The sequence below is a fragment of the Rhinoderma darwinii genome, chromosome 1 (genome assembly GCF_050947455.1).
Source record: "Rhinoderma darwinii isolate aRhiDar2 chromosome 1, aRhiDar2.hap1, whole genome shotgun sequence".
NCBI lineage: Eukaryota > Metazoa > Chordata > Amphibia > Anura > Rhinodermatidae > Rhinoderma > Rhinoderma darwinii.
In genome coordinates this window covers 126,928,915-126,952,377 of record NC_134687.1, presented here as the reverse complement: position 1 = coordinate 126,952,377, position 23,463 = coordinate 126,928,915, and the positions used below count along the sequence as shown (strand labels likewise).

The 23,463-nt window shown below is 40.9% G+C and overlaps 1 protein-coding gene across 3 annotated transcripts in view; it reads right to left on the bottom strand.

Annotated features, from left to right (window-relative positions):
* Positions 1 to 23,463, bottom strand: part of SH3D19 (SH3 domain containing 19) — a 135,573-nt gene that overhangs the window by 11,640 nt on the left and 100,470 nt on the right. For all 3 annotated transcript variants that reach the window (XM_075860358.1, XM_075860356.1, XM_075860357.1), the window contains exons 12-19: positions 23,359 to 23,427; positions 19,591 to 19,731; positions 17,476 to 17,542; positions 14,138 to 14,268; positions 13,496 to 13,551; positions 11,012 to 11,205; positions 10,301 to 10,353; positions 2,324 to 2,507 (exon numbers count right to left, since the gene is read on the bottom strand). In XM_075860358.1, the coding sequence (XP_075716473.1) occupies positions 2,324 to 2,507; positions 10,301 to 10,353; positions 11,012 to 11,205; positions 13,496 to 13,551; positions 14,138 to 14,268; positions 17,476 to 17,542; positions 19,591 to 19,731; positions 23,359 to 23,427 (895 nt within the window). The remainder of the gene's footprint in view (positions 1 to 2,323; positions 2,508 to 10,300; positions 10,354 to 11,011; positions 11,206 to 13,495; positions 13,552 to 14,137; positions 14,269 to 17,475; positions 17,543 to 19,590; positions 19,732 to 23,358; positions 23,428 to 23,463) is intronic.

The window sequence follows — 23,463 nt, the reverse complement described above, 5'->3', positions numbered from 1 at the left end:
AAACACAGGCAAAAAAAAAAAATATTTTTTCACAATTTAAAAAACAAAAAAAAAAGGTTACTTTCTAATGATAGATCCCTTTAAAGGACTGATTAAACTAACATTTTAAACAGAAGGAAAGTACTGGTAATAATTCATTAAGTAAAACATTCAAGAACTAATACTCAGAACTGAATAAATAATATTGTTTGTCATATCAAATGTACAGGGAACGTGTATGCGGAGAGGAGTAAAAGACCTTTACATTGCTCAAAGATTTCAAACATTTTTAAAATTAACTTTGCAGAAAAAAAAAGAGACAGATCAAAACCAGGTGGTACCTAAAAGATCTGATGTTGAAAAGATGTCTTGGCTGCATGTCTGGTTTTAGAGTGAATGTGAAGAGATTTTCCAGGCAGCCTCAAGGTTTTATGCACACGGTCGTTTTAAAGATCTGTGATGTACAGACTTCCAGAACTCTATGGGCCCATACTGTACCTCCGATTTTATATTGAGTCATATAGATGTTTTTTTTCTGTCTGATTCCATATGAATCAGTCAGAAAAAAAATTGTGGCAAAAAAAATCGTGGCATACTCCATCAAACTCTGTGTTAGAGCTATTCTCCACTATAAGCATTGCTTCTAGAGAATATTGGTGTAATATGGCGCCATATGGAGCACCATACAAAGGCACACCAAGCGCCTATGACTGCAAGTGCCTCTGTACACCTCTGCTGCTTGCATGATGGCTAATAAACGTACTTGTGGTACTGCACTCTGTATTAAATATAGATATTAAGATGCTATGGCATCTTTGTTTAATTTTAACTATTGCTATAGGTTTATATTGAACTGTGTAGATCACCTAATAATATATACTCTTGTTTTCACTCTCGAAGTAAAAATTTAAGTAAACAATATACAATCCTGGCGATCTTTGTCTTGGTTTGGTATTTCACTGGCTGTTTTGTATTTCTGACTGGGCTGTGTGTGTTTGGAAAGGATTAAAACATCTTCTAAAGTCTTAAGGTACTTTTACACGGCCCGTCCTGTGGGGACGGGCCGTTGATCGGCGATCGTTTGCTCCTTACACAAGGAGATATGTATGGGGACGAGCGCTTCTTACTCCGATCGCTCGTCCCCATACATTACAACGATCATATTTTCAGTATTTAAAATGATACAATCAGCTGATGAGAGCCTTTGCTCGTTCATCAGCTGATCGTTGCCCTGTTTACACACTGCATTTATCAGCAACGGGTGTTCTGTGAACACTCGTTTGCCCGATAATTGGCCGGTGTAAAAGGGCCTTTAGAATCATTTGTTATCATAAGTTATGTTAAACATTCATGCTCCAATGTAAAGATCAAGGTCAGTGAGAATTTCAAATATCTAACAGAATACAAACTATCCAAATGTGAAGGCTACAAGAGGGATGAATCCTGCATCACCAAACCTATTTTTGATCCGCTGGCATATGCACGTACATACATGAGAATTAAATTATTATTACTCATGTACATTTATGGTTAGCAAGTCACCTTTACTATCTAAAACAAGGTTTTCTTCCTGGATTTACTTTAGTATGTTATATGTACCTAGGCATTTCAGCCATAACAACTCATGTAGAAACCGACAACTAAACTTCTTGCTTTGAGAGAAGCCATGCTTAAAGAGGCTCTGTCACCAGATTATCAAATCCCTATCTCCTATTGCATGTGATCGGCGCTGCAATGTAGATAACAGTAACGTGTTTTTTTTTTAAAAAAACTATAATTTTTGGCCAAGTTATGAGCAATTTTATATTTATGCAAATGAGCCTTTCTAATGGACAACTGGGCGTGTTTTCTCTTATTTCCAACTGGGCGTGTATTGTGTTTGTAACATCTGGACGTGTTTACTTGTCAGCATCATACACTTCCATTCACAACGCCCATCTAGTAAAACAAGTAAACACGCCCAGATGTTACAAACACAATCCACGCCCAGTTGGAAATAAGAGAAAACACGCCCAGTTGTCCATTAGAAAGGCTCATTTGCATAAATATAAAATTGCTCATAACTTGGCCAAAAATTATAGTTTTTTAAAAAAAACAAAAAAAAACGTTACTGTCATCTACATTGCAGCGCCGATCACATGCAATAGGAGATAGGGATTTGATCATCTGGTGACAGAGCCTCTTTAATATATTTTAAGATTCTCTATAGGGGCATAAATGTATCGTCACACAAAAATTTGCTATATAAGAGATAGATGTCAAACCTCCCCTCATCAAAGCAGTTGTATTGCCCTGATCACAGGGGTATTACCTGAGGTGTTGACATTTTAAATGATATACACACCTGAGCAGAGCTGTACAAACGAAGCCGGTAGAATCCCTTCTCTGCCATTCAGTCGTCCTTTATACCACTCGGAGTCGAGTCTTTCTATAATCAGTATCTTGTCTCCTTTTCTAAAGGGCAAGTCGTCTTCTGCCTCTGCTGCAAAATCATACAGCGCTTCATACCATTCCCCAGACAATCGGTTCTGCGGTGATAGAAATCACGAGAGACAGTGTTATATACAATTGGCGAATTCCCCATTCCTTGGCCACTTTTTTTGATTAACTCGGAAAACCCCTTTAATTTTCAGTTCAATAAGGTAACATTACATGCCAGGTCAGGTACACTAAACTGACAAAGAGATTGCACGGTATCAATTCTGGAGACATCTTCAGGGTTTCTTCCCTCACACAATGGAAGGGAGGGGACGTGGGGGTTTAGCGTGCTACACGCTTTACATTAGGACACATTTTTACAATGTACTTTGTGAATGTAATAGAATAAAATGTTGTTGTCTCCAAGGCTCTGTTCACATCTGCGTCAAGGCTTTCTGTGTTCTGCTCAGTCATAGGAATAGAACAAAATAACGCAGCTGCCGGGTCCGTCGCATCGCGGAAACAAACCGCACACGCCGGAGACCATTGACTTTAAATGGGTTCTGTCGGGTGTCCGTTGCTTTGCCGAATAAAATAGCGCAGCATGCTGTGCTATTTTGTTTGGCGAGAACAACGGAATCTGCAACGGAGGCTTCTAACGTGAACAAAGCTACTAATGTGAACAGAGTCTTCTCTAATCCGGATATAGGAGTATGACATGGTGGATGAATCTCCTGTTTATCATTATGGAAAATGTCCACCTAAACTACCAAAAAATGTAAGTAAAATTAAAATGCTTTAACATTTAAACACTTTTTATAATTCCAAACACCAGAACCATCATGCACTGCCGCAGGATTCCCGGCCCAAGAGTGAGAACAACGTATAAAGCTTAAATCAGTATGTAAGAAAACTTCTTAATTGTTTTAATTGCTCAACATTTTCAAGATCCCTGCTTGGTGTCAGTTCACACGTTGCTTAAATACTGCGGTTTTTCCGCAACAGAATTATTTGCGGAAAATCCGCAACAAATACAGTTGCAGCAGAAATTTACCTGCGGTGCGGAATTTTATTCCGCAGCATGTCAATTGTAAACGCTGCTTATTTGTTGCGGGTTTTCCCCATTAAAAGCAGGGGTTACGTCTTTTGCGGTGGGGTTGCAGTGATTCCGCCGCAAAAAAACGAATTCAGAAAAAAGAAAAAACTCTCTTACTTACCCAGAAGTCAGTGTTCCTCCCTTCAGCGCAGCCTCCTGGGAGGACATTTCATCCCATGTGACTGCTGCAGCCAATCATAGGCTGTACTGGCGGTTACACGGGATGAAACATCATTCCAGGAGGCTGGCCTGGAAGATGTCAGAGGCCAGGCCTCCTGGGATGACACGTCATCCCAGGAGGTCAGCCTGCTAGCAGGCCAGCTAAGTGCTGCAATTTTCCCGCCTCGTGCATTCCGGCCGATAAACTGCACCACAGTATGGTGCGGTTTTTCGGTTGGAATTCCTTGCAGCACACTGGGTAAATACGCTGCGTGCTTTTACGCAGTGTATCTGCCCTGTGTGAACTCAGCCTTAGGCCTAATTCACACGAGCGTGTTCAGTCCGTGATATACGGTCTGTATGTCGACCACTTTATTAGCAATTTTAGATTTATGCTAATGAGTTGCTTAATGCCCAAGTGGGCGTGTTTTTACTTTAGACCAAGTGGGCTTTGTACAGAGGAGTGTATGACGCTGACCAATCAGCATCACGCACTCCTCTCCATTCATTTAGTCAGCGCATAGGGATCCTTTTAGATCACTATGTACTGTCTTAGGCTGGATTCACACGAGCACATTACATCCGTAATGGACGGAACGTATTTCGGCCGCTAATCCCGGACCGAACACACTGCAGGGAGCCGGGTTCCTAGCATCATAGTTATGTACGACGCTAGGAGTCCCTGCCTCTCCGTGGAACTACTGTCCCGTACTGAAAACATGATTACAGTACGTGACAGTTGTCCCGCAGCGAGGCAGTGACACAGCGTCGTACATAACTATGATGCTAGGAGCCGGCTCCCTGCACTGTGTTCAGTCCGGGAAATGTGGCCGACACACGGACCGTATATCACGGACCGAACACGCTCGTGTGAATTAGGTATTAAGCTTAATCAGTATGTAAGAAAAATGTCTTAATTGTTTTAATTGCTCACAGCTGATAATTTCCACAGCTGAGTTTGTTAATCGTATTAAGCCTCATTTGTAAGGACTCATGCACACGACAGTGTTTGGTCCGTGATATACGGACTGCATGTCGGTTCAGTGAACCGGGCTCCTAGCATCATAGTTATGTATGACGCTAGGTGTCCCTGCCTCACCGCGGGAATACTGTCCCATACTGTAATTATGTTTTCAGTACGGGACAGTAGTTCCACGGGGAGGCAGTGACTCACAACGTCATACATAACTATGATGCGAAGAGCCTAGCTTCCAGAACTGTGTTCGGTCCGGGAAACGCGGCCGATATGCGGTCCTTATATCACGGACTGAACACGGTTGTATGCATGAGGCATAAGTCCTGGGGCAATCTTCTGTGAACTTAAGGGTATGTTCACACAGGGAGGATATGCTGGGTAAAAGTACCCAGCATATCCGCCCTGGTAGACGCAGGGGATTCCGGCCAAATACCGCACCAAATTGTGGTGCAGCTTTTTGGCCGGAATGTCCGCTACGAAAAACTGCATGTCAATAAAAAAAAATCATCCTTACCCGTAGCCATGGCGTTTCATCCCATGTGACCGCTGGAGCCTATGATGGTTGCAAAGGTCACGAAGAAGCACAGAATTCTGGGTAAGATTTTTTTTTTCTTATTTGCGATTTTTGTAGCGGAATCGCAGCCTCCCCCGCAAAAATGGCAACATTTACACCGTGTTCCAAATTATTATGCACATTGGATTTAAGTGTCATAAACATTTAATTATTCGTTTTTCAATTAAACTCATGGATGGTATTGTGTCTTAGGGCTCTTTGGATCATTGTAATCAATCTCAGACACCTGTGATAATTAGTTTGCCAGGTGTGCCCAATCAAAGGAAAACTACTTAAGAAGGAAGTTCCACATTATTAAGCAGGCCACAGGTTTCAAGCAATATGGGAAAGAAAAAGGATCTCTCTGCTGCCGAAAAGCGTGAAATAGTGCAATACCTTGGACAAGGTATGAAAACATTGGATATTTCAAGAAAACTTAAGCGTGATCATCGTACTGTGAAAAGATTTGTGGCTGATTCAGAGCACAGACGGGTTCGTTCAGATAAAGGCATAATGAGGAAGGTTTCTGCCAGACAAATTAATAGGATTAGGAGAGCAGCTGCTAAAATGCCATTGCAAAGCAGCAAACCGGTAGTCCCGCGAACCTCAAGGTGTAGAATCCTCCTGAGGTTTGCAAGTGTGCATAAAGCTATTATTCGGCCACCCCTAAACAATGCTCACAAGCAGAAACGGTTTCAGTGGGCTCAGAAATACATGAAGACTAATTTTCAAACCGTGTTGTTTACTGATGAGTGCCGTGCAACTCTGGATGGTCCAGATGGATGGAGTAGTGGATGGTTGGTGAATGGCCACCATGTCCCAACAAGGCTGCGACATCAGCAAGGAGGTGGCGGAGTCATGTTTTGGGCTGGAATCATGGGGAGAGAGCTGGTAGGCCCCTTTAGGGTCCCTGACAGTGTGAAAATGACCTCTGCAAAGTACGTAGAGTTTATGACTGACCACTTTCTTCCGTGGTACAAAAAGAAGAACCGTGCCTTCCGTAGCAAAATTATCTTCATGTATGACAATGCACCATCTCATGCTTCAAAGAATACCTCTGTGTCATTGGCTGTAATGGCCATAAAAGGAGAGAAACTCATGGTGTGGCCCCCACGTTCCCCTGACCTCAACCCTATTGAGAACCTTTGGAGCATCCTCAAGCAAAATATCTATAAGGGTGGGAGGCAGTTCACATCAAAACAGAAGCTCTGGGAGGTTATTCTGACATCCTGCAAAGATATTCAAGCAGAAACTGTCCAAATACTCACAAATTCAATGGATGCAAGAATTTTTTTGATTGAAAGAGCTTTTGATTTCTGTAAATATGACCTCCTGATGCTGCAAATTCAACAAATTACCATTTTAGCTCTCTTTACAACCTTTAAAATGTTTTGATCTCTGTTGTGCATAATAATGTGAAACAGTGCATTTTGAGTTTTTTACTTCTAAAAAAAAAATCTGTTCTCATTAGGAGATTTGTTCAATAAAATTTGCATTATACTCCAACGGTTGATGGCTTGAAGATTATACTGACTGTCATTTGCATCGACTATTTAGGAAAATCAGCGAAAAATAACATTTGCATAATAATTTGGAACGCAGTGTATTTGTTGCAGGCTTTACCTCCCATTGAATTCAATCCCGCAACAAAAAAAGAAGCGATTACACAAATACAATTGACATGCTACGGATTAAAAAAAAAAAAACGCACCGCAGGTAATTTTTGAGCGTTTTTTTTCCGCTTATCATTTACGCAGCATGTGGATGAGATTTGTTCAAATCTCATCCGCTCTGCTGCTACTGTATTATGCTGCGGATTTCCCACAACAAAATATCTCGTGGAAAAGCCGCAGTATTTACACTACGTGTGAACCCGGCCTAAACATCCTGCTCCCCAGGCTGATTCATTTTACATATAATGAGAATTTCTATTAAAATATCAGGATAGGAGGGAGATCTGTACTGCTGACGTATTAGGTCATAAAAGATTGCCTAGACTACATTATACATTATGTAAGCTTTATTTACATATGACAAGAAAACACATTTAACGCCTTCCCGCACCTTGACATAACTGCATGTCAAGGTGAGCAGTTAGTTCGCGCACCTTGACGTGCAGTTACGTCTGGAGTTTAAAAGTTAACCGCAGTGCGGCGCTACACCGCAGTGGTGGTTAACTGTGCAGGGTGTCTGCCTTGCTCTCCTCTCCCACTTGCCGATCAGCGGCCCATCGCCGCTGATTTTGGAAATTAACCCCGTAGATGCGGCGACCGTTTGCGATCACCGCATTTAGGGAGTTTGTAGCACATCGGCAGCCCCCGCAATGCAAATTCGGGGGCTGCCGATGGTTGGCATGGCAACCGGAGGCCAGACATGTATGCCATATATGGAAGCCTATCAGGACCAGCCCCAGCTGGTCCTGATAGGCTTCTATTACGTCACTGTCAAATTGACAGTCAGGGTATGTTCACACGGAGTCAAAAACGTCTGAAAATAGGGAGCTGTTTTCAAGGGGAAACAGCTCCTGATTTTCAGACTTTTTTAAGCCACTCGCGATTTTCGCAGCGTTTTTTATGTGCGTTTTTGGAGCTGTTTTCAATAGAGTCTATGAAAAACGGCTCCAAAAATGTCCCAAGAAGTGACAGGCAGTTTTTTTACGCGGCTGTTTTTCAAAACGAGCGCGAAAAAGAAGTGCAGGTCGGAACAGAACGCCATTTTACCCATTGATTTCAATGGGCAGATGTTTAGAGGCATTCTGCTTCCGATTTTTCAGCCATTTTTCGGGCGTTTACGGCCTGAAAAACATCCGAAAAAAGGCCGTGTGAACATACCCTCAGAATACATTACGCTACGTAGGTGGTGTAATGTATACTAGCAACAATTAGAGCTGCAAGTCTTCAAGTCCCCTAGTGCGACAAAAAAAAAAATAACAGTTTAAGAAAAGTTAATAAAAACATTTCATAGAAGTGTAAAAATAAAAGTTACAAGTTACAAAAACTGCTTTTTTTCCTATAATATGACTTATTATAGGAAAAAAATGAAATCGTTAAAGTACACATATTTGGTATCACCGCGTTCGTAACGACCCAAACTAGAATATTATTTTTCCCACACGGTGAACACCACAAAAAAAAATAAGTAAAAAACAATTCCAGAATCACTATTTTTTGGTCACCACCCCTCCCAAAATATAGAATAAAAAGTGATCAAAAAGCTGCATGTACCCCAAAATAGTACCAATAAGAACTACAACCCATCCCGCAAAACACAAGCCCTTACACAGCTTTTTGTCTGCAAAATAAAAAAGTTATGGCTCTCAGGATATGGCGACACAAAAAATTTATTTTATAAAAAAAGTGATTTTATTGCGCAAACGCTGCAAAACATAAAAAAAATTATACATTTGGTATCGTTGTAATTGTATCGACCCGCAGAACAAAGTAAAATTGCAAGTTCTAGCCCACGGTGAACGCCGTAAAAAAAAAAAAAATAAATAAATAATAAGAAAACAAACATTGTCAGAATTTATGTTTTTTGGTCACCTTGCTTGCCAAAAATGGAATAAAAAGTGATCAATGGTACCAATAAAAACTACAGATTGTCTCGCAACAAATAAGCTCTCACACCACTTGATTGAAGGAAAAATGAAAAAGTTATGGCTCTTGGAAAGCGGGGAGGGAAAAACAAAAATGAAAAAGCAAAACACGGATCAGTCCCGAAAAGGTTAATTAATTGCTAATGAAAAAACATTTATGACCATGTGGTATGTATTTGCACTCCAGATAAATTGCTTTACAAATGTTGGGGGTTTTTTCCTCCGTTATCCTAAGTAAAAATTAAAAAAAAAATTTTTTCGGGGGAAAAATGTTGATAATCATTTCCAAGGCCTAATACCACTAAATACTGCAAAAAAAACAAAACGGTGGGGTCAAAATGCTAACTAAACCCCTAGAAAAATTCCTTGAGGGATGTAGTTTCCAAAATGGGGGCACTTTTGGGGGGTTTCCACTGTTTAGTCCCTCCAGGGCGTTGCAAATGAGACATGGCACCCAAAAACCATTCCACAAAATCTGCACTCCAAAATCCCAAAAATATAGCAAACGACCTGTGGGTTCAAGATGCTAACTATAGCCCTAGATGAATTCATTGAGTTGTGTAGTTTCCAAAATGGGGTCTTATTTGGGGGGTTTCCACTGTTTTGGCACAACAAGACCTCTTCAAACATGGTGCCTAAAATATATTCTAAAAAAAGGAGGCCCCAAAATCCTCTAGGTGCTTCTTTGCTTCAGAGGCCCGTGTTTCAGTCCATTAGCATACTAGGGCCACATGTGGGATATTTAAAAAAACTGCAGAATCTGGGCAATAAGTATTGAGTTGCGTTTCTCCGGTAAAACTTTCTGTGTTACAGAAATTTTTTATTACAAATGAATTTCGCCCCAAAAAAATTATAATTGTAAATTTTCCCTCTACTTTGCATTAATTCCTGTGAAACGCCTACAGAGTTAAGAAACGTTCTGAACGATGGTTTAAATAATTTGAGGGGATTAGTTTTTAAAATGGGGTGATTTATGGGGTCTATATAATATTTAACGGCCCTCAAAGCCACTTCAGAACTGAACTGGTCCCTAAAAAATAGCTTTTTGAAATTTTGAGAACTTGCTGCTAAATAAAAGCCTTGTAACGTCCTAGAAAAATAAAATAATGTTCAAAAAAGGATGCCAACATAAAGTAGACTTATGGGAAATGTTAACTAGTAACTATACTGTGTGGTATTACTATCTGTTTTACAAGCAGATATATTAAAATTGAGAAAAATGCAAATTTTTGAACATTTTCTCCAAATTTTGGCGTTTTTCACAAATAAAAACTGAATTTATCAACCAAATTTTTCTACTAACAGAAAGTACAATGTGTCACGAGAAAACAATCTCAGAATCGCTTGGACAGGTAAAAGCATTCCAAACTTATTACCACATAAAGTGACATTTCAGATTTGAAAAAAAATCAAGGCCATAACAGGCTCAGTCCTGAAGGGGTTAATTCCCTTTTACATAGCAGACAGTGTTTCCCAGATAAATAGGACAACATTTTTTACTAGTAAAAACACAAGACAATGTACCTGTGCAGATGATGCGGATAATTTATTCTTGTGTACATCCCGGGAATCTAGGGCTTAAAAAAGGAAAAAAAAAGTTAAACAGGGTTTATTTAATAGATAGTGGACAACTAAAAAGGGCCTTTTACACCGGCCGACAATCGGCCGGTGCAGCAAACGCCAATCAACGAGACATGGTTGATTGGCGTGCGTTTGCTCCTGTCACATGGAGCCATGGGAGGGGACGAGCGGTCGTTGCTCTAATCGCTCGTCCCCATACATCATCATCATGTCGGCAGCGCGTCTCCCTGGGGAGATGTGCTTCCGACAACGATAATATTTAACTTTTTTAAAATGATACGATCAGAAGATGATCGAGCGTTTGCTCGTTCATCTGCTGATCGCTGCCCTGTTTAAACAGGGCAGTTATCGGCAACGAGCATTATACGAACGCTCGTCTGCACGATAATCGCCCAGTGTAAAAGGGCCTTTAGTTAGGGTATATTCACACGCGCCAGATTTGCTGCAGAAACATGTCCCATCTTTCCTCGGATCACCGACGGCGCACACGGTCATGTGCATGAGGCGTTAACATGCATAGACTTGCAGCAATGATGTCCTGTGGTGAACTCTCTCTTTTTAGAGAACAATTATTTTTTACATTACACCTTTACCATGCAAGGCTCAAAACATACAAAACACTCTGCATTGAATCTCTGGGCTTCCCAAAATTACCTGCAGTCTTGTTTGGCAAGTCTTCTATGATTTCCACAAAATTGATTGGAAAAATACCAACATGTCCGTTCAGCTCTCCCTTAGCCCATTCCTCATTAATGTATTCTCTCAAAACAATTGTGTCACCCTCACTGAAGCTGAGCTCGTCTTTCTGATCACCAATAAATTCAAAACGTGCCACACAACATGGACCCCTGGAGAGAAGCATTGACAAATAAAAAAAAAAAAGCGTAACTTAAGTAGTCTACGGCCCCATTCACATCACGCTTTATGACATACCATTCATGTATACACGGTAAAATCTCCTCATGCATATGTTAAACAGAGGCTGTAACATATTCGTCACCAATAGACTATTATGGAATCTGTTTAATGTTTACGTAAAGAGCTTTTCATGATGTATAAGTTAAACATCATAATAGACTATGGGGGACAGATGCCACTGTATGGCATCCGTCACCCATAGTCTGTTATGGCATCCATTGAACATATAAGTTATGAAAAGCTCATGACTTATACATAAAAATGGATGCCTATGATGGATGACATACGGTTGCAACGTCCACCGATAGGCTCCCGCGTGGTATAAGTTTGTTTTTTTTGCAAGATTACAATGTATAGAATATCGTAGTCTACCACGCTCTTCCATACCTTTTTTGCGGTATACTGACCTATGCCAACCCAACAGAGGACAAACGGACAATCCATTGGACTAAAGTAACCCTATGGACACTTTAAGCGTCTACGCCAGGAGCTTTCCTGGCGAACATGCTAAACATACATAACGCTGCTTGTGGTTTACGTTCATTACAAACATTCTGTAGTAAACTACAAGTGTTTCATAACATTGCCATAGAAAATGCAATGATTGAAGGAGTTTCCGAAGCATTAGTAATCTTGCTTTTATATCAGAGAACTGCACAGCAACCCAGCGATATTTCTCTATTAAGGGCCCAAGCACGGCCGTATTACAGCTCCGTACCTCTGAGTTGTATGGCACCCATACAAGTATAAGGGCCATTACTGTACCTCACCATTCCTCTTATTTCATAGAGACATATGGAGTTTTTTTCTGTCAGATTACATACAAATCAGACAGAAAAGATATAGGGGCATGATTCTGTAAGTATGGAGGTATTCTTCCCTACATGCATTGCTTTTAGGGGCCTATCTCTCCATTTGTACGGCAACTGAAGCAGCCTGTAAGGCAGCATACAGAGGTTGTGCAGCTCTGTACTAGGAAGCCCTACGGCCTTCATGTACTGAAATGCATCCTCTGCACTCATGGCTTTGTTGTGTGCATGAGCCATTACAAAAATCCACCTTTTAATAGTGGTGGTAACCTGATAATATAGCATGGGAGTGGTGGGTCCTACCCCACAAGTTCATAGAATATCGGTCACCAGTTATGGCAGCCTGTATTCCGCTTATGGTGCACCAGATGCAAGTTGTAAAACAAACCGTGTCTGTTGATAGATGCAGGGAAGCTGCACAGAATTTGGATCCAGTATGGGTTTTCTACTCTATTGTCAAAGCACTCTTACTCATAAAAGTTAGCTATACTAATTCAAGAAGTGTATTCTCTATATGTAGTTCCCTAATATACAAGCGCAAGTTCACTAAAGATTGACCCATGATTTAGACAAAGGATATTAATGCATTCTCCTAGCCTCAAACCCTTTCATACAGTTCATTTAGCAGAATGCCATGATGATGCGTTGAGGCACCCATAATGTATGTATAGCAGACAGTAGGAATCTATGAGACAGTGCCTACTTATACAGTATACTTAAGAGGGCCTTTAATGTTAAACTCCTTTAACTAAATTCTATATACGTTTTGGGAACACCGCAGATTGTATTTATCGGATATTCCCATTTTTATTTTTTTTATTTATCTTTAAAAAAAAAAAAAAAAAGGTTTGATTAGAAGAAATAACTCTAATGTCCTGATTTTAGAGCACTGATAAGAAATATATACAGACTGTTTGTAGTTACCATAGTATATACAACTGAAATGAGAGAAAGTTAAGGAGGTATTACCAGAATCGACAATTTTTACCTATCCACGGAATAGTTGATTATTGTCTGATCGCTTAGGATCCCACTGCTTGGACCCCCGCCAGTCGTGAAAACGGGGGTCTTGAACCCCTGTTTCTCCTCACTGATTGACCGCAGTGAGACAGACATTAAATGGAGCGACAGTTGAGTATCCACGCTCCCACTCCATTCAATGTCTTGGCTGTTCCCGTCAGTCCCATAGACATTGAATAGAGCAGCGGGCACATGCTGAACTACCACTCCATTCAAGCCCCTCCCCACTGCAGGGGGTGGATTTCAGGGTTCAGGACCCCCATTGTTGCAATCACTGGGGCTCCGAGGGATCAGAAAACTGTCACCTATCCTGTGGAAATGTATTAATTGTTGATTCTGGGTGAACCCCTTTAAAAATATTGCTAGCAAATGTTTTGTAAAGTACACTTACTTTATATTAGAAGCTGTAAGGTTTTTCTTTGGATGCCCCTTATCTGGCATATCAACCTAAAGGAAATACGTTTAGAGATATAGTCATTAAAATGTCTATATTCCTATAAAATTCATAAGAGGTTGGTGATTGCATCTGAACCATTAGGCTGGGCCCACATGTTATATTTTAGCTACAGACATATAAGATCCCAGAGAAGGATAAAGCTTCCAAAAAGTAATGCTTTATAAGTCTCCCCTGTCTGAAATTTGTGCCTGCCAATACAAAACCAATACAAAGATTTAACTTCTAAAATTTGACACAAGGTCTTTTTAAGACATCCTTGCGGGGCAATTATGGAGTCTGTAGGGAGACAAATCAGAGTACCTGTAGTTCCGCACTAGGAAGCCATTGGCACTTGGAGTGCCCCTTTTCAGCACCATATTGCAGAGATATTCTCCCCATAATATGGCATCTGATGGAGAACACCACCATTTTTTTTTATGAAATTGGAGGCATTCTAAAGGTAAAGCAACTCCCAAACACTTCTATAGGTCCCATATTACGGCTCCGTAAAATATTTTGAAGTTTGCTCGGAGCTGTGATATGGTTGTTTTAAAGAGCCCTATTTGTCATACTCCTGGTAGAAAAGGAATCACATACCAAAATCCGGACATGATTAGCAGGAAATATGCCAGTGTTTCCTTTACACTTTCCTCTGTACCATTCTCTGTCTATTTTCTCCAGCAGGTACACAATCTCCCCTGAGGTTAGACACAGGTCATCTGCATGTCCTAAAAAATAATGGTGCCGGAAATTTTTTTATTACAAAATAAAAAAATCTAAACAGGATAAGCAACAAGCCTTTTCACAACATACTTCTATAAATTAAAAAAAAAAAATGTCTTATAGGAGAAATAAGTCAAAAAAGACACTAAATGCATGCTGGAAGCTTCTGTGTCACAATACAAAATCTGTAACAGGGACCCCCACCTACCATCTGTCATTTATAATACTAAGGTCTTCTCATGTGAACACAGGGGTCTTTCGGCCCTCCCAGGCACGACTTACCTGCACCCCCCATAGCTACTCCCCCGAGACTACTTACGGCAAAGTAAAATGTTGCAAAATACTGCACAAAATGCTGCTGTATCTTGACACGTTTTTGTTAGTAGCTACGGAACATCAAGCATATGACGCACTGCTTTTCTGCACGAAGTACAAGTATGTGTCTAACTTTTAAAGCCAGAATTATAATGTTTTACACCACAAACACTAGAGCTGTAATGTGCCTGTAGATTATGAACAATATTATTTCACTCCATTTTTTTACCTCAGGTCTCATCAATGTCCTTACTACAATTCTACCATAATAGAAAATACATTTGCAACAAATACTAATAAGTTATTTCTTTTTTTTTTAAATCAAATAAGTTATTATTGTCAATTTTACAAAGATAAAACATATATAAACATTGTTGCCCCTCCTTAAAACAGCCCTTACCCTCCCTCCCCATGCAAAAAGCGTGTGTAGCAGTTTCTTTACATAAATGATCAAAGAAGCAACATAGGCATCAATTACACAAACATCAACAAAACATAGTATTCATAGTTTGGCATAGAATGACATATCTATCGACCGTTCCATAATAACAGGTGTTAGCATGTCAATATCCGTCCTTCCATCTAGATACATCGAATAAAGATCTTTGTATGTGAGGTAGTCCCGGTGTATCTATCCAAGACCCCATAGTCTCTCAAAGTTAGCGTCTGCTTTTCTTTTATGGTACACTCCCTTTTCTAGTCTAATGAAATTATAAATTTTAGCAATAAATTCTGTTATTGTCAGGGGGAAGACACTATCCAATGTTGGGCAATTAACTTTCTAGCTTGGTATAATATTCTAAGAACTCCTACAGAAATGCCCTACAGATCATGGGATTTGCCTGAACCAAGATACCATATACTCTATGTATCAAAGCTATTATCTCATTCCAAAAAGGCCCGAAGAGGGCACTTTCCCACATCATATGAAGGAGGTGAGCGTCATCGATGTCACAGCGATGGCATTTTGCGTCTCCTCTAAATCCAACCCCATGTAGCCAGACAGGTGTTCTATACACTATATGAACTAACAGCATCTGAGAATATCTCTGGGCCCCACACAAGGATAACCCAGGTGTGATTGCTAGTATATCCTCCCATTGTTCCTTAGCTAAAGGACACACAATTGCCTCCCACTTTGCACGTACATGCAAGGGAAAAAAAATTCTGATCTGAATCCAGAAGGTGTCTGTAGATCATGAAAATAATTCCTTTCGTGGTGCCCTGCAAGATTTCTATCTCAAGTATAGGATGAGGGGAAACAGTAATATCAGTCGTTCTAGCCTGCACCTCCAGGGCATGACGCAGCTGGAGATACTGGTCGAGCAAGTGATGTGGTAAACCAAATTCCTCCCATAGCTGCTCAAATCTTGACTCTCTTAACGCTCTATGAATAACTGCTCATTTCCAAGGGAAAAATCCCTCTAAAGCCTGTATTTCTCCTAGTTTTGGGTTTTTCCATAGAGACGTTATTTTGTTACAATTTTTCAAGCCCCATGTCGTTGATGTTGTGCCACATTTTGATTTGACAGCAATAGCGTTGGTATCTCATCTGGATGTCTGCCCTGAGCCCCAATTTCCATCAGATATAGAGGAGGCCTCTTCCCCCCCCCCCACCCATGCCAAGCGAATAGTTTCTCTGCTATGTAGGAGCTGGTAGCCCGTCCCCATCCCTTGAGCATTGGGCCTGTGCTGCTAGGAAATAAAGCCAAGGATTATCTACCGCCAACCCTCCCTGATCTTTGGCTCTTTGAAGTGTTTCTAGGCGTATTCTGGCTGGTATGTCTTTCCAAGTAAGCGACCGAAACAATCTTTGAATTCTACAGAAGTACACCATTGAGATTCATACAGGTAAATTTTGCAGAATGTATAGAAATTGGGCATAAGCACCATTTTGGTCAAATTGGTCCTACCAATCACCGAGAGTGGGAGGCCACACCATGTTCTTATTTTAAAGAGAACCTTTCACCTGCCCATACATGTGCAGCTGAGTGCAGCATGTAATAGGCAGAGCTTCACAAACAAGGTCTCACTTGAAATTATTTTCCTATCTTCCTCCGTGATTTACATATTGGTAGCGTTCTATTTGGCACCCGATGTGTAAATAAGACTCTGAACTGTCAAGGGGCGTTTCTATCTAACTAAATGGCAAGGGGGCATGATCTCTTCGCTCTGACACTGTCCAATTAGCTATGGACAGTGTCAGGGAGGCTTGCGCTGATTTCCCTCCCACGAGAACACACACAGACTGATGGTTCTGCAGAGAGCGTTCTCCCGGTCTGTGTGTGTTCTCGTGGGAGGGAACACAGCGCAAGCCACCCCGACACTGTCCGTAGCTGATTGGACAGTGTCAGAGCGAAGAGATCACGCCCCCTTGCCATTTAGTTAGATAGAAACGCCCCAATATGGGTCCCGGAAAAGAGCACCGAACAACAAGACAGCTCGTTCATCATCGCTCGTTTGTTCCTTTCACAAGGAGCAATGATTGTTTATGTAATAATCGCTCTTCGACATACATTTCCATCATGTCAGCAGCAGATCTCCCTGTTCACACAGGGAGATGTGCTGCAGACAACGATAATATTTATTGCTGCATAAACAATAAGATCAGCCGATAAATGAGCTTATTCATCACCAATAGTGAACCTGTTTACACAGGGCAATGATCGGTAGCGAACATTCGTATGAACGCTCGTTTGCCCGATCATTGGCCCATGTAAAAGGGTCTTTAGGATAGACTAGTATTTCCTTTACACCTTGGTATTGGATGTGAATCTAAGAAAAGTCATAACCCTTTCCGTGCAAAACACTATTAATACTAACAAACACAAGTCTCATCTAAAGGACAATACAGAAGAACTAAAATTTCTAGTATGTGCCAACAGAGCTCAACATACCTCCAACAAAGTCATGCAGCACCAATACGTGAGGTGTATGGCTGTCCTCCAGTCTATAGGGCAAGTCCTTAAAAAATTGGAAAGTAAGAATCACGTTTCACGGCAATGGTAGGTAAAGCAGCATAATAAATTACATGAAATTAAATTATTTACAATGGCAATTTGGTTATAAGAGGGAAAAGCAGCATGCATGTAAGAAAAGAAAAAAAATACAGAAAAATGTCAGTTTTCACACTGGCCCCTGATTACTTTTCAGCTTGTGCTGTGTACACTGGGGCAGGTTCAGTAGTCAATTTATTATCATAGGAACGGATTAAAATAAAAATCAACATTTCTAAAATAAAGCTGGAATCAGGGAAGACAGGATGACACCACTAGTAGGTGATGGGACAGCTCACCCCCCCCCCCCCACCTTTCCCATGCACAGATCATAGAGAATGCCCAGAAAACTCTCCCATGGAGGTCAACAGGTTATTTTCTAATGTCCAGATGCTTGTTGTAAAGCAAATATCTGGAACTGCTGTTGCAGCAGCTCAGAAAAATCATAATCATGTCAAGAGAAAAAAATAAAAATATACAATTGGAAAATAAAAACACTATGTCAACGTGTAGAATTCTTGTTTCGTTCCTTCCCTTTTTCCCATCCCTTGGTTGAACTCGATGGACATGTGTCTTTTTTCAGCCTTACCAAGTTCCATGTAAGATGGTCAACAATACAGGTAACTAGAAAGTGATAACATTGTGGCCAAGGGATCTGTCACGTGATGCAGTTATTTTGGGCCTTAAGGACACAGCAATTTTATTTGTTTTTTCAGAACTGCGTTCTGAGAGCCGTAACGTTTTAATTTTTCATCGTGCTTTATAAAATGACATGATCACTTTATTCTGGGGGTCATTAGGATTAGGATGATACCAAATGTTTATAGTTTTTTTCCTTTACTATTTTTTTGCACACTAAAAACACTTATTTTTTTTTAAACATTTGCTTTTGTGTCACCACATTCTGAGAACCATAACTTTTTTCAGGAGGGCTTATTTTTTAAGGGACGTGTTGTTGTTTTCATTGGTACCATTTTTTGGGGTACATATAACTTATTGGTTGCTTTTTAAAAAATTTTACGCTGTAGATGACAGGTTACAACGAGATTACGCTGTAGATGACAGGTTACAACGAGATTACGCTTGCTCTGCTGTAAGTACCACAGAAACAGTAACGAAGTGCACGGATTGTGAATAGACATCCCGTGGAATGTCTATTCACTGTCTAAACACTTCAGTATTGTTAATGTGTTAGTATAAGACAGCACATAAGGATCTAGCAGGATCCCTATGCGCTGAGTAAATGAATGGAGAGGAGTGCATGACGCTGATTGGTCACTGATTGGTCAGCGTCATACACTCCTCTGTACAACGCCCACTTGGTCTAAAGTAAAAACACGCCCACTTGGGCATTAAGCAACTCATTAGCATAAAGCTAAAGTGGTGAAAATAGATCGTTTTTCTAAATAAAAAGCACTGCTGTCACCTACATTACAGCGCTGATCTCATTATGTAGGAGACAGGGCACTTATAATGTGGTGACAGAGTCTCTTTAATGATTGACAGCATTCCCTGTATAAGTGTGAATGCAGAGATAGCTGAAAGCGCTGAGTAGAACGTCTCACTGGACTCCTAGGCCCAGAATCATCACCTACAGTATTTGCACAATATTCACATTTTATGAGCAAGTAGTAAACTATGCTGCATTACTAATCAGGCTGCTATTCTATGGACTTGTATAAATTAATTCTAGTAGTCTACTAAATGGTTGCAAGCCTGCTTATAAGGATATAATCATATATAATGATGATATTCATCCTGAAAATAGGGAAATGCAGGTATGTAAGTGATGATCAGAGAAGAGAGAAGATGCCACCGTCTCTAGAACCTCAATTTTGGGTCAATCCTGTTTGATGCCAAGCTGTGATACACATCAATTAGTATAGGTGGTCTATGGACTACGTTCCCTATAAACTTTTATTATTATTATTATTACTACGTCCTCATAAAGCAGCATAATATGCTTTGGTTAGGGGTCTAATAATCAGGATCCCCTATCTTCGAGGAGATACCTACCTTTTGCTTGTTTTCTGGGCAGTCATCAAGTGGAGTGATGATCTTCACATTAGTCACTTTTACATCTCCAGATACACCTCCCTTTTGGCAATGTACATAATTGTTATCTTTTTGCTCCAGCAGGACCAGCACCTCTCCACGCTGAATTTATTACACAAAAAGGAAAACAAATTAAAAGCTATAAGCATACGCCAGACGACTTACTATGGGCCAGCTGACTAACCCTATCACTGGTCAGGTAAGTAAATCATTCTTTCAGAATGCGGTTTGCTGTAGTATCTCCATACTTGCCTGCTCTACTTGAAGTGATAAAGCAACAACATATATGTGCCTGCCTAGTCTCAGTCACACAATTACTCTCTATGTGCTTAAATGCCCTTAGCCTAAATGTGAAATAGGAACCTGCATACAGTTACCCATTTCTTATCCTGGACTAAGAGTATGTGGGAGAGGGAGAAGAATAGTGCGGTTTACTGCAATCATACCTATATTTTCAGGTGTGACTGCACACTTAGGACACTATGTACGGCATGTGGAAATCAGATTCTTCATCTACTTCTAAAAACTGTTGATTGGTTGAGTGCTAAAAGGGACTACTTGAACAAGGGGGAGACACAGGTTGATCAACTAGAAGCAATATGTGGCTCACAATTTAAAGTATTAAACATAGCCGTTTAGAACTACAACAGGCCATGAAATCACAGGATCCATAACAATAGGAAGACTGTCACTCGCGCTGCTCCCTGCCTATGCTGCAACACGGATATTGTCCTTAGGACTTAAAGGCTATAGACACCGTTGCACTGAATTTTTTTTTATTTCTCATTTGCTTACTGAATGCAAAATTAAAGGCTATGTAAACATTTGAAAGGTTTTTTTTTTTAAATAAAAATGTCAGTGTGTTTGGTGCAACTTTCAAATTAGTTTTTATTTAAAACTATTTTTACTTTGAGATACAGCTGCTGTGTATCGTTTGTTGAATCCTGTACCCGTCACGTCCGCAGGACTGACTGGTTCAGTGAAAGAGAATCCTGCCTGTCTCTTGACACGCTGAATCCATCGGTTATCCATCACATCTAAGTTCATAACTTAGATGTGATAGATTACAGGTGGATCCTGCGTGCGGATACTGAACCCATCAGGTCCGTAGGACTAACTGATTCAGGTCTTAGCGAAAGATACAGCTGCTCTGTGTAGGATACAGAGCAGCTGTATCTTAAAAAGTAAAAATATTTTTTAATAAAAACTACATTTGAAAGTTGCACCAAACACACTGACTGACATTTTTATTTAAAAAAAAAATACCTTTCAAAGGTTTACATAGCCTTTAACTTTACATTTAGGAAGCAAGTGAGCAATAATAAATCGCTTCTAAAGATTTACATAGCTTTTAAGTAACTTTCTAAATAATCTTAAGTAAGAATGTGCTGCCATTTTGCTGCTGTAGAGTCCATGGGCTATGCTGCTGATTATGACATAAATCCGACAGCGCCCTGCTCCTGGCTGTGTCAGCTCTCTGCTCTGACACAGACCAGAGGTGGAGCGGGGGGGTCATCAGAGTCTTAAAGAGGCTCTGTCACCAGATTTTGCAACCCCTATCTGCTATTGCAGCAGATAGGCGCTGCAATGTAGATTACAGTAACGTTTTTATTTTTAAAAGACGAGCATTTTTGGCCAAGTTATGACCATTTTTGTATTTATGCAAATGAGGCTTGCAAAAGTACAACTGGGCGTGTTTAAAGTAAAAGTACAACTGGGCGTGTATTGTGTGTGTACATCGGGCGTTTTTACTTCTTTTACTAGCTGGGCGTTAGGAATGGGAGTGTATGATGCTGACGAATCAGCATCATCCACTTCTGTTCGTTAACACCCAGCTTCTGGCAGTGCAGACACACAGCCGTGTTCTCGAGAGATCACGCTGTGATGTCAATCACTTCCTGCCCCAGGTCCTGCATCGTGTCGGACGAGCGAGGACACATCGGCACCAGAGGCTACAGTTGATTCTGCAGCAGCATCAGCGTTTGCAGGTGAGTAGCTACATCGACTTACCTGCAAACGCCGATGCTGCTGCAGAATCAACTGTAGCCTCTGGTGCCGATGTGGCCGACACGATGCAGGACCTGGGGCAGGAAGTGAGTGACAACACAGCGTGATCTCTCGAGAACACGCTGTGTGTCTGCACTGCCAGAAGCTGGGCGTTCTGAAGAGAAGTGGATGATACTTCTCGTCAGAACGCCCAGCTAGTAAAAGAAGTAAAAACGCCCCGATGTAAACACATAATACACGCCCAGTTGGACTTTTACTTTAAACACGCCCAGTTGGACTTTAGCAAGCCTCATTTGCATAAATACAAAAATGGTCATAACTTGGCCAAAAATGCTCGTTTTTTTAAAAATAAAAACGTTACTCTTATCTACATTGAAGCGCCGATCTGCTGCAATAGCAGATAGGGGTTGCAAAATCTGGTGACAGAGCCTCTTTAAGGGAGGGCAGATGACACAGGCTGTACTGTTTAAGAGGGAGGAAAGCACACAGGGTGAATCACACATGCTGTGCATTTGTGTAAAGAAAGTAGAGCACCCACGACAGACTGTGCAGGGTGAGGGAAATCAAACACTCAGCATCAGTGTCAGGACAAGAGTGAAGAGATCTCTCATGGGCTGTAGAAGGGGAAAGCAGTACAGGAATGAAGCTGTGCTAATACATAAGAGCCAGTGAAGGCAAAAGCATGATCCTGGAGTCACAGAACTCACATCCAGCATTTGTTACTAAGTGGGACATGATAAGGATAACAGTGTGAAACTAGGAGCAGGTTGCAAAGAGCGGGGTCTGAAAATGAATGAAGGAGTGGAGATTGCAGCCTGGAACTTAATGTCAAAGGTGTCCCATAGCCTTTAAGGCCACAGTACTCATTGTCTAGGCCTAGAGTTGTAAGTGAAAAAGTAAAAAACTGCTACAAAAGTCACATTATTCAGTACAGACACACTACAATCAATTAGATAACTACACATTAACCCGTTAGTGACCACCAATACGCCTTTTCACAGCGGCCACTAACGTGCATATTCTGATGCATATGCCTTTTCATGGCTCCCTCTCTCACCCCACTGGCACCCTGCTATGAGATCGCAGGGTGTCAGTGTCTTCTATGGCAGCCAGGGGCCTAATAAAGGCCCCTAGGTCTGCCTGTAGTGGATTCCTGCTAGGCCATGCCTCTGGAATCCACTAAACGGACAGGCAGTAATACAGAAGTATTGCAGTGTATATGAAAGCGGTCCGGTGCACAACAGGGGCAAACGGAAACCATGGGCACCGGATCAGTCACCATTGAAATCAATGGTGATGGAAACGGAAACCTCTAGTTTCCGTTTGTGTCAGTTCAGGGTCCCGTTCTGACGAAAAGCTCAGACGGAACGTCAGAACGGGACCCCAACGCAGATGTGAACGAAGCCTAAGTCTGCGTTTGTGCACAAAAAAATAAAAACGGATCCGTTAAACGTAATGCATAACTGATACAAATGGATGGCATATCAGTTTGCATCAGTCATCCATTGACTTCAATGTTAAAAAAAAACGGAAAGCACCTTTCCGTCAAAAAAACAGAAACCTAACTGAGCACAACTGATGCAAAAATGAAACCTATTGAAATCAATGTTTTTTTTTTATGGAAACGTTAACTTCCGTTCTTGTGCTCCTCTGACGGATATGCTAGAACGGAAGCCACAACGCATATGTGAACGCAGCCCTAAAGGTAGAAGCCAGATTTACCTTGCATGACAGCTCCCCCTGATTAGTAGATACAATATCTTTTTCAGCAATTCCATGGGGCATAGGCAACTAAAAAAAAACAAAAAAAAAAACAGGAACAACTTT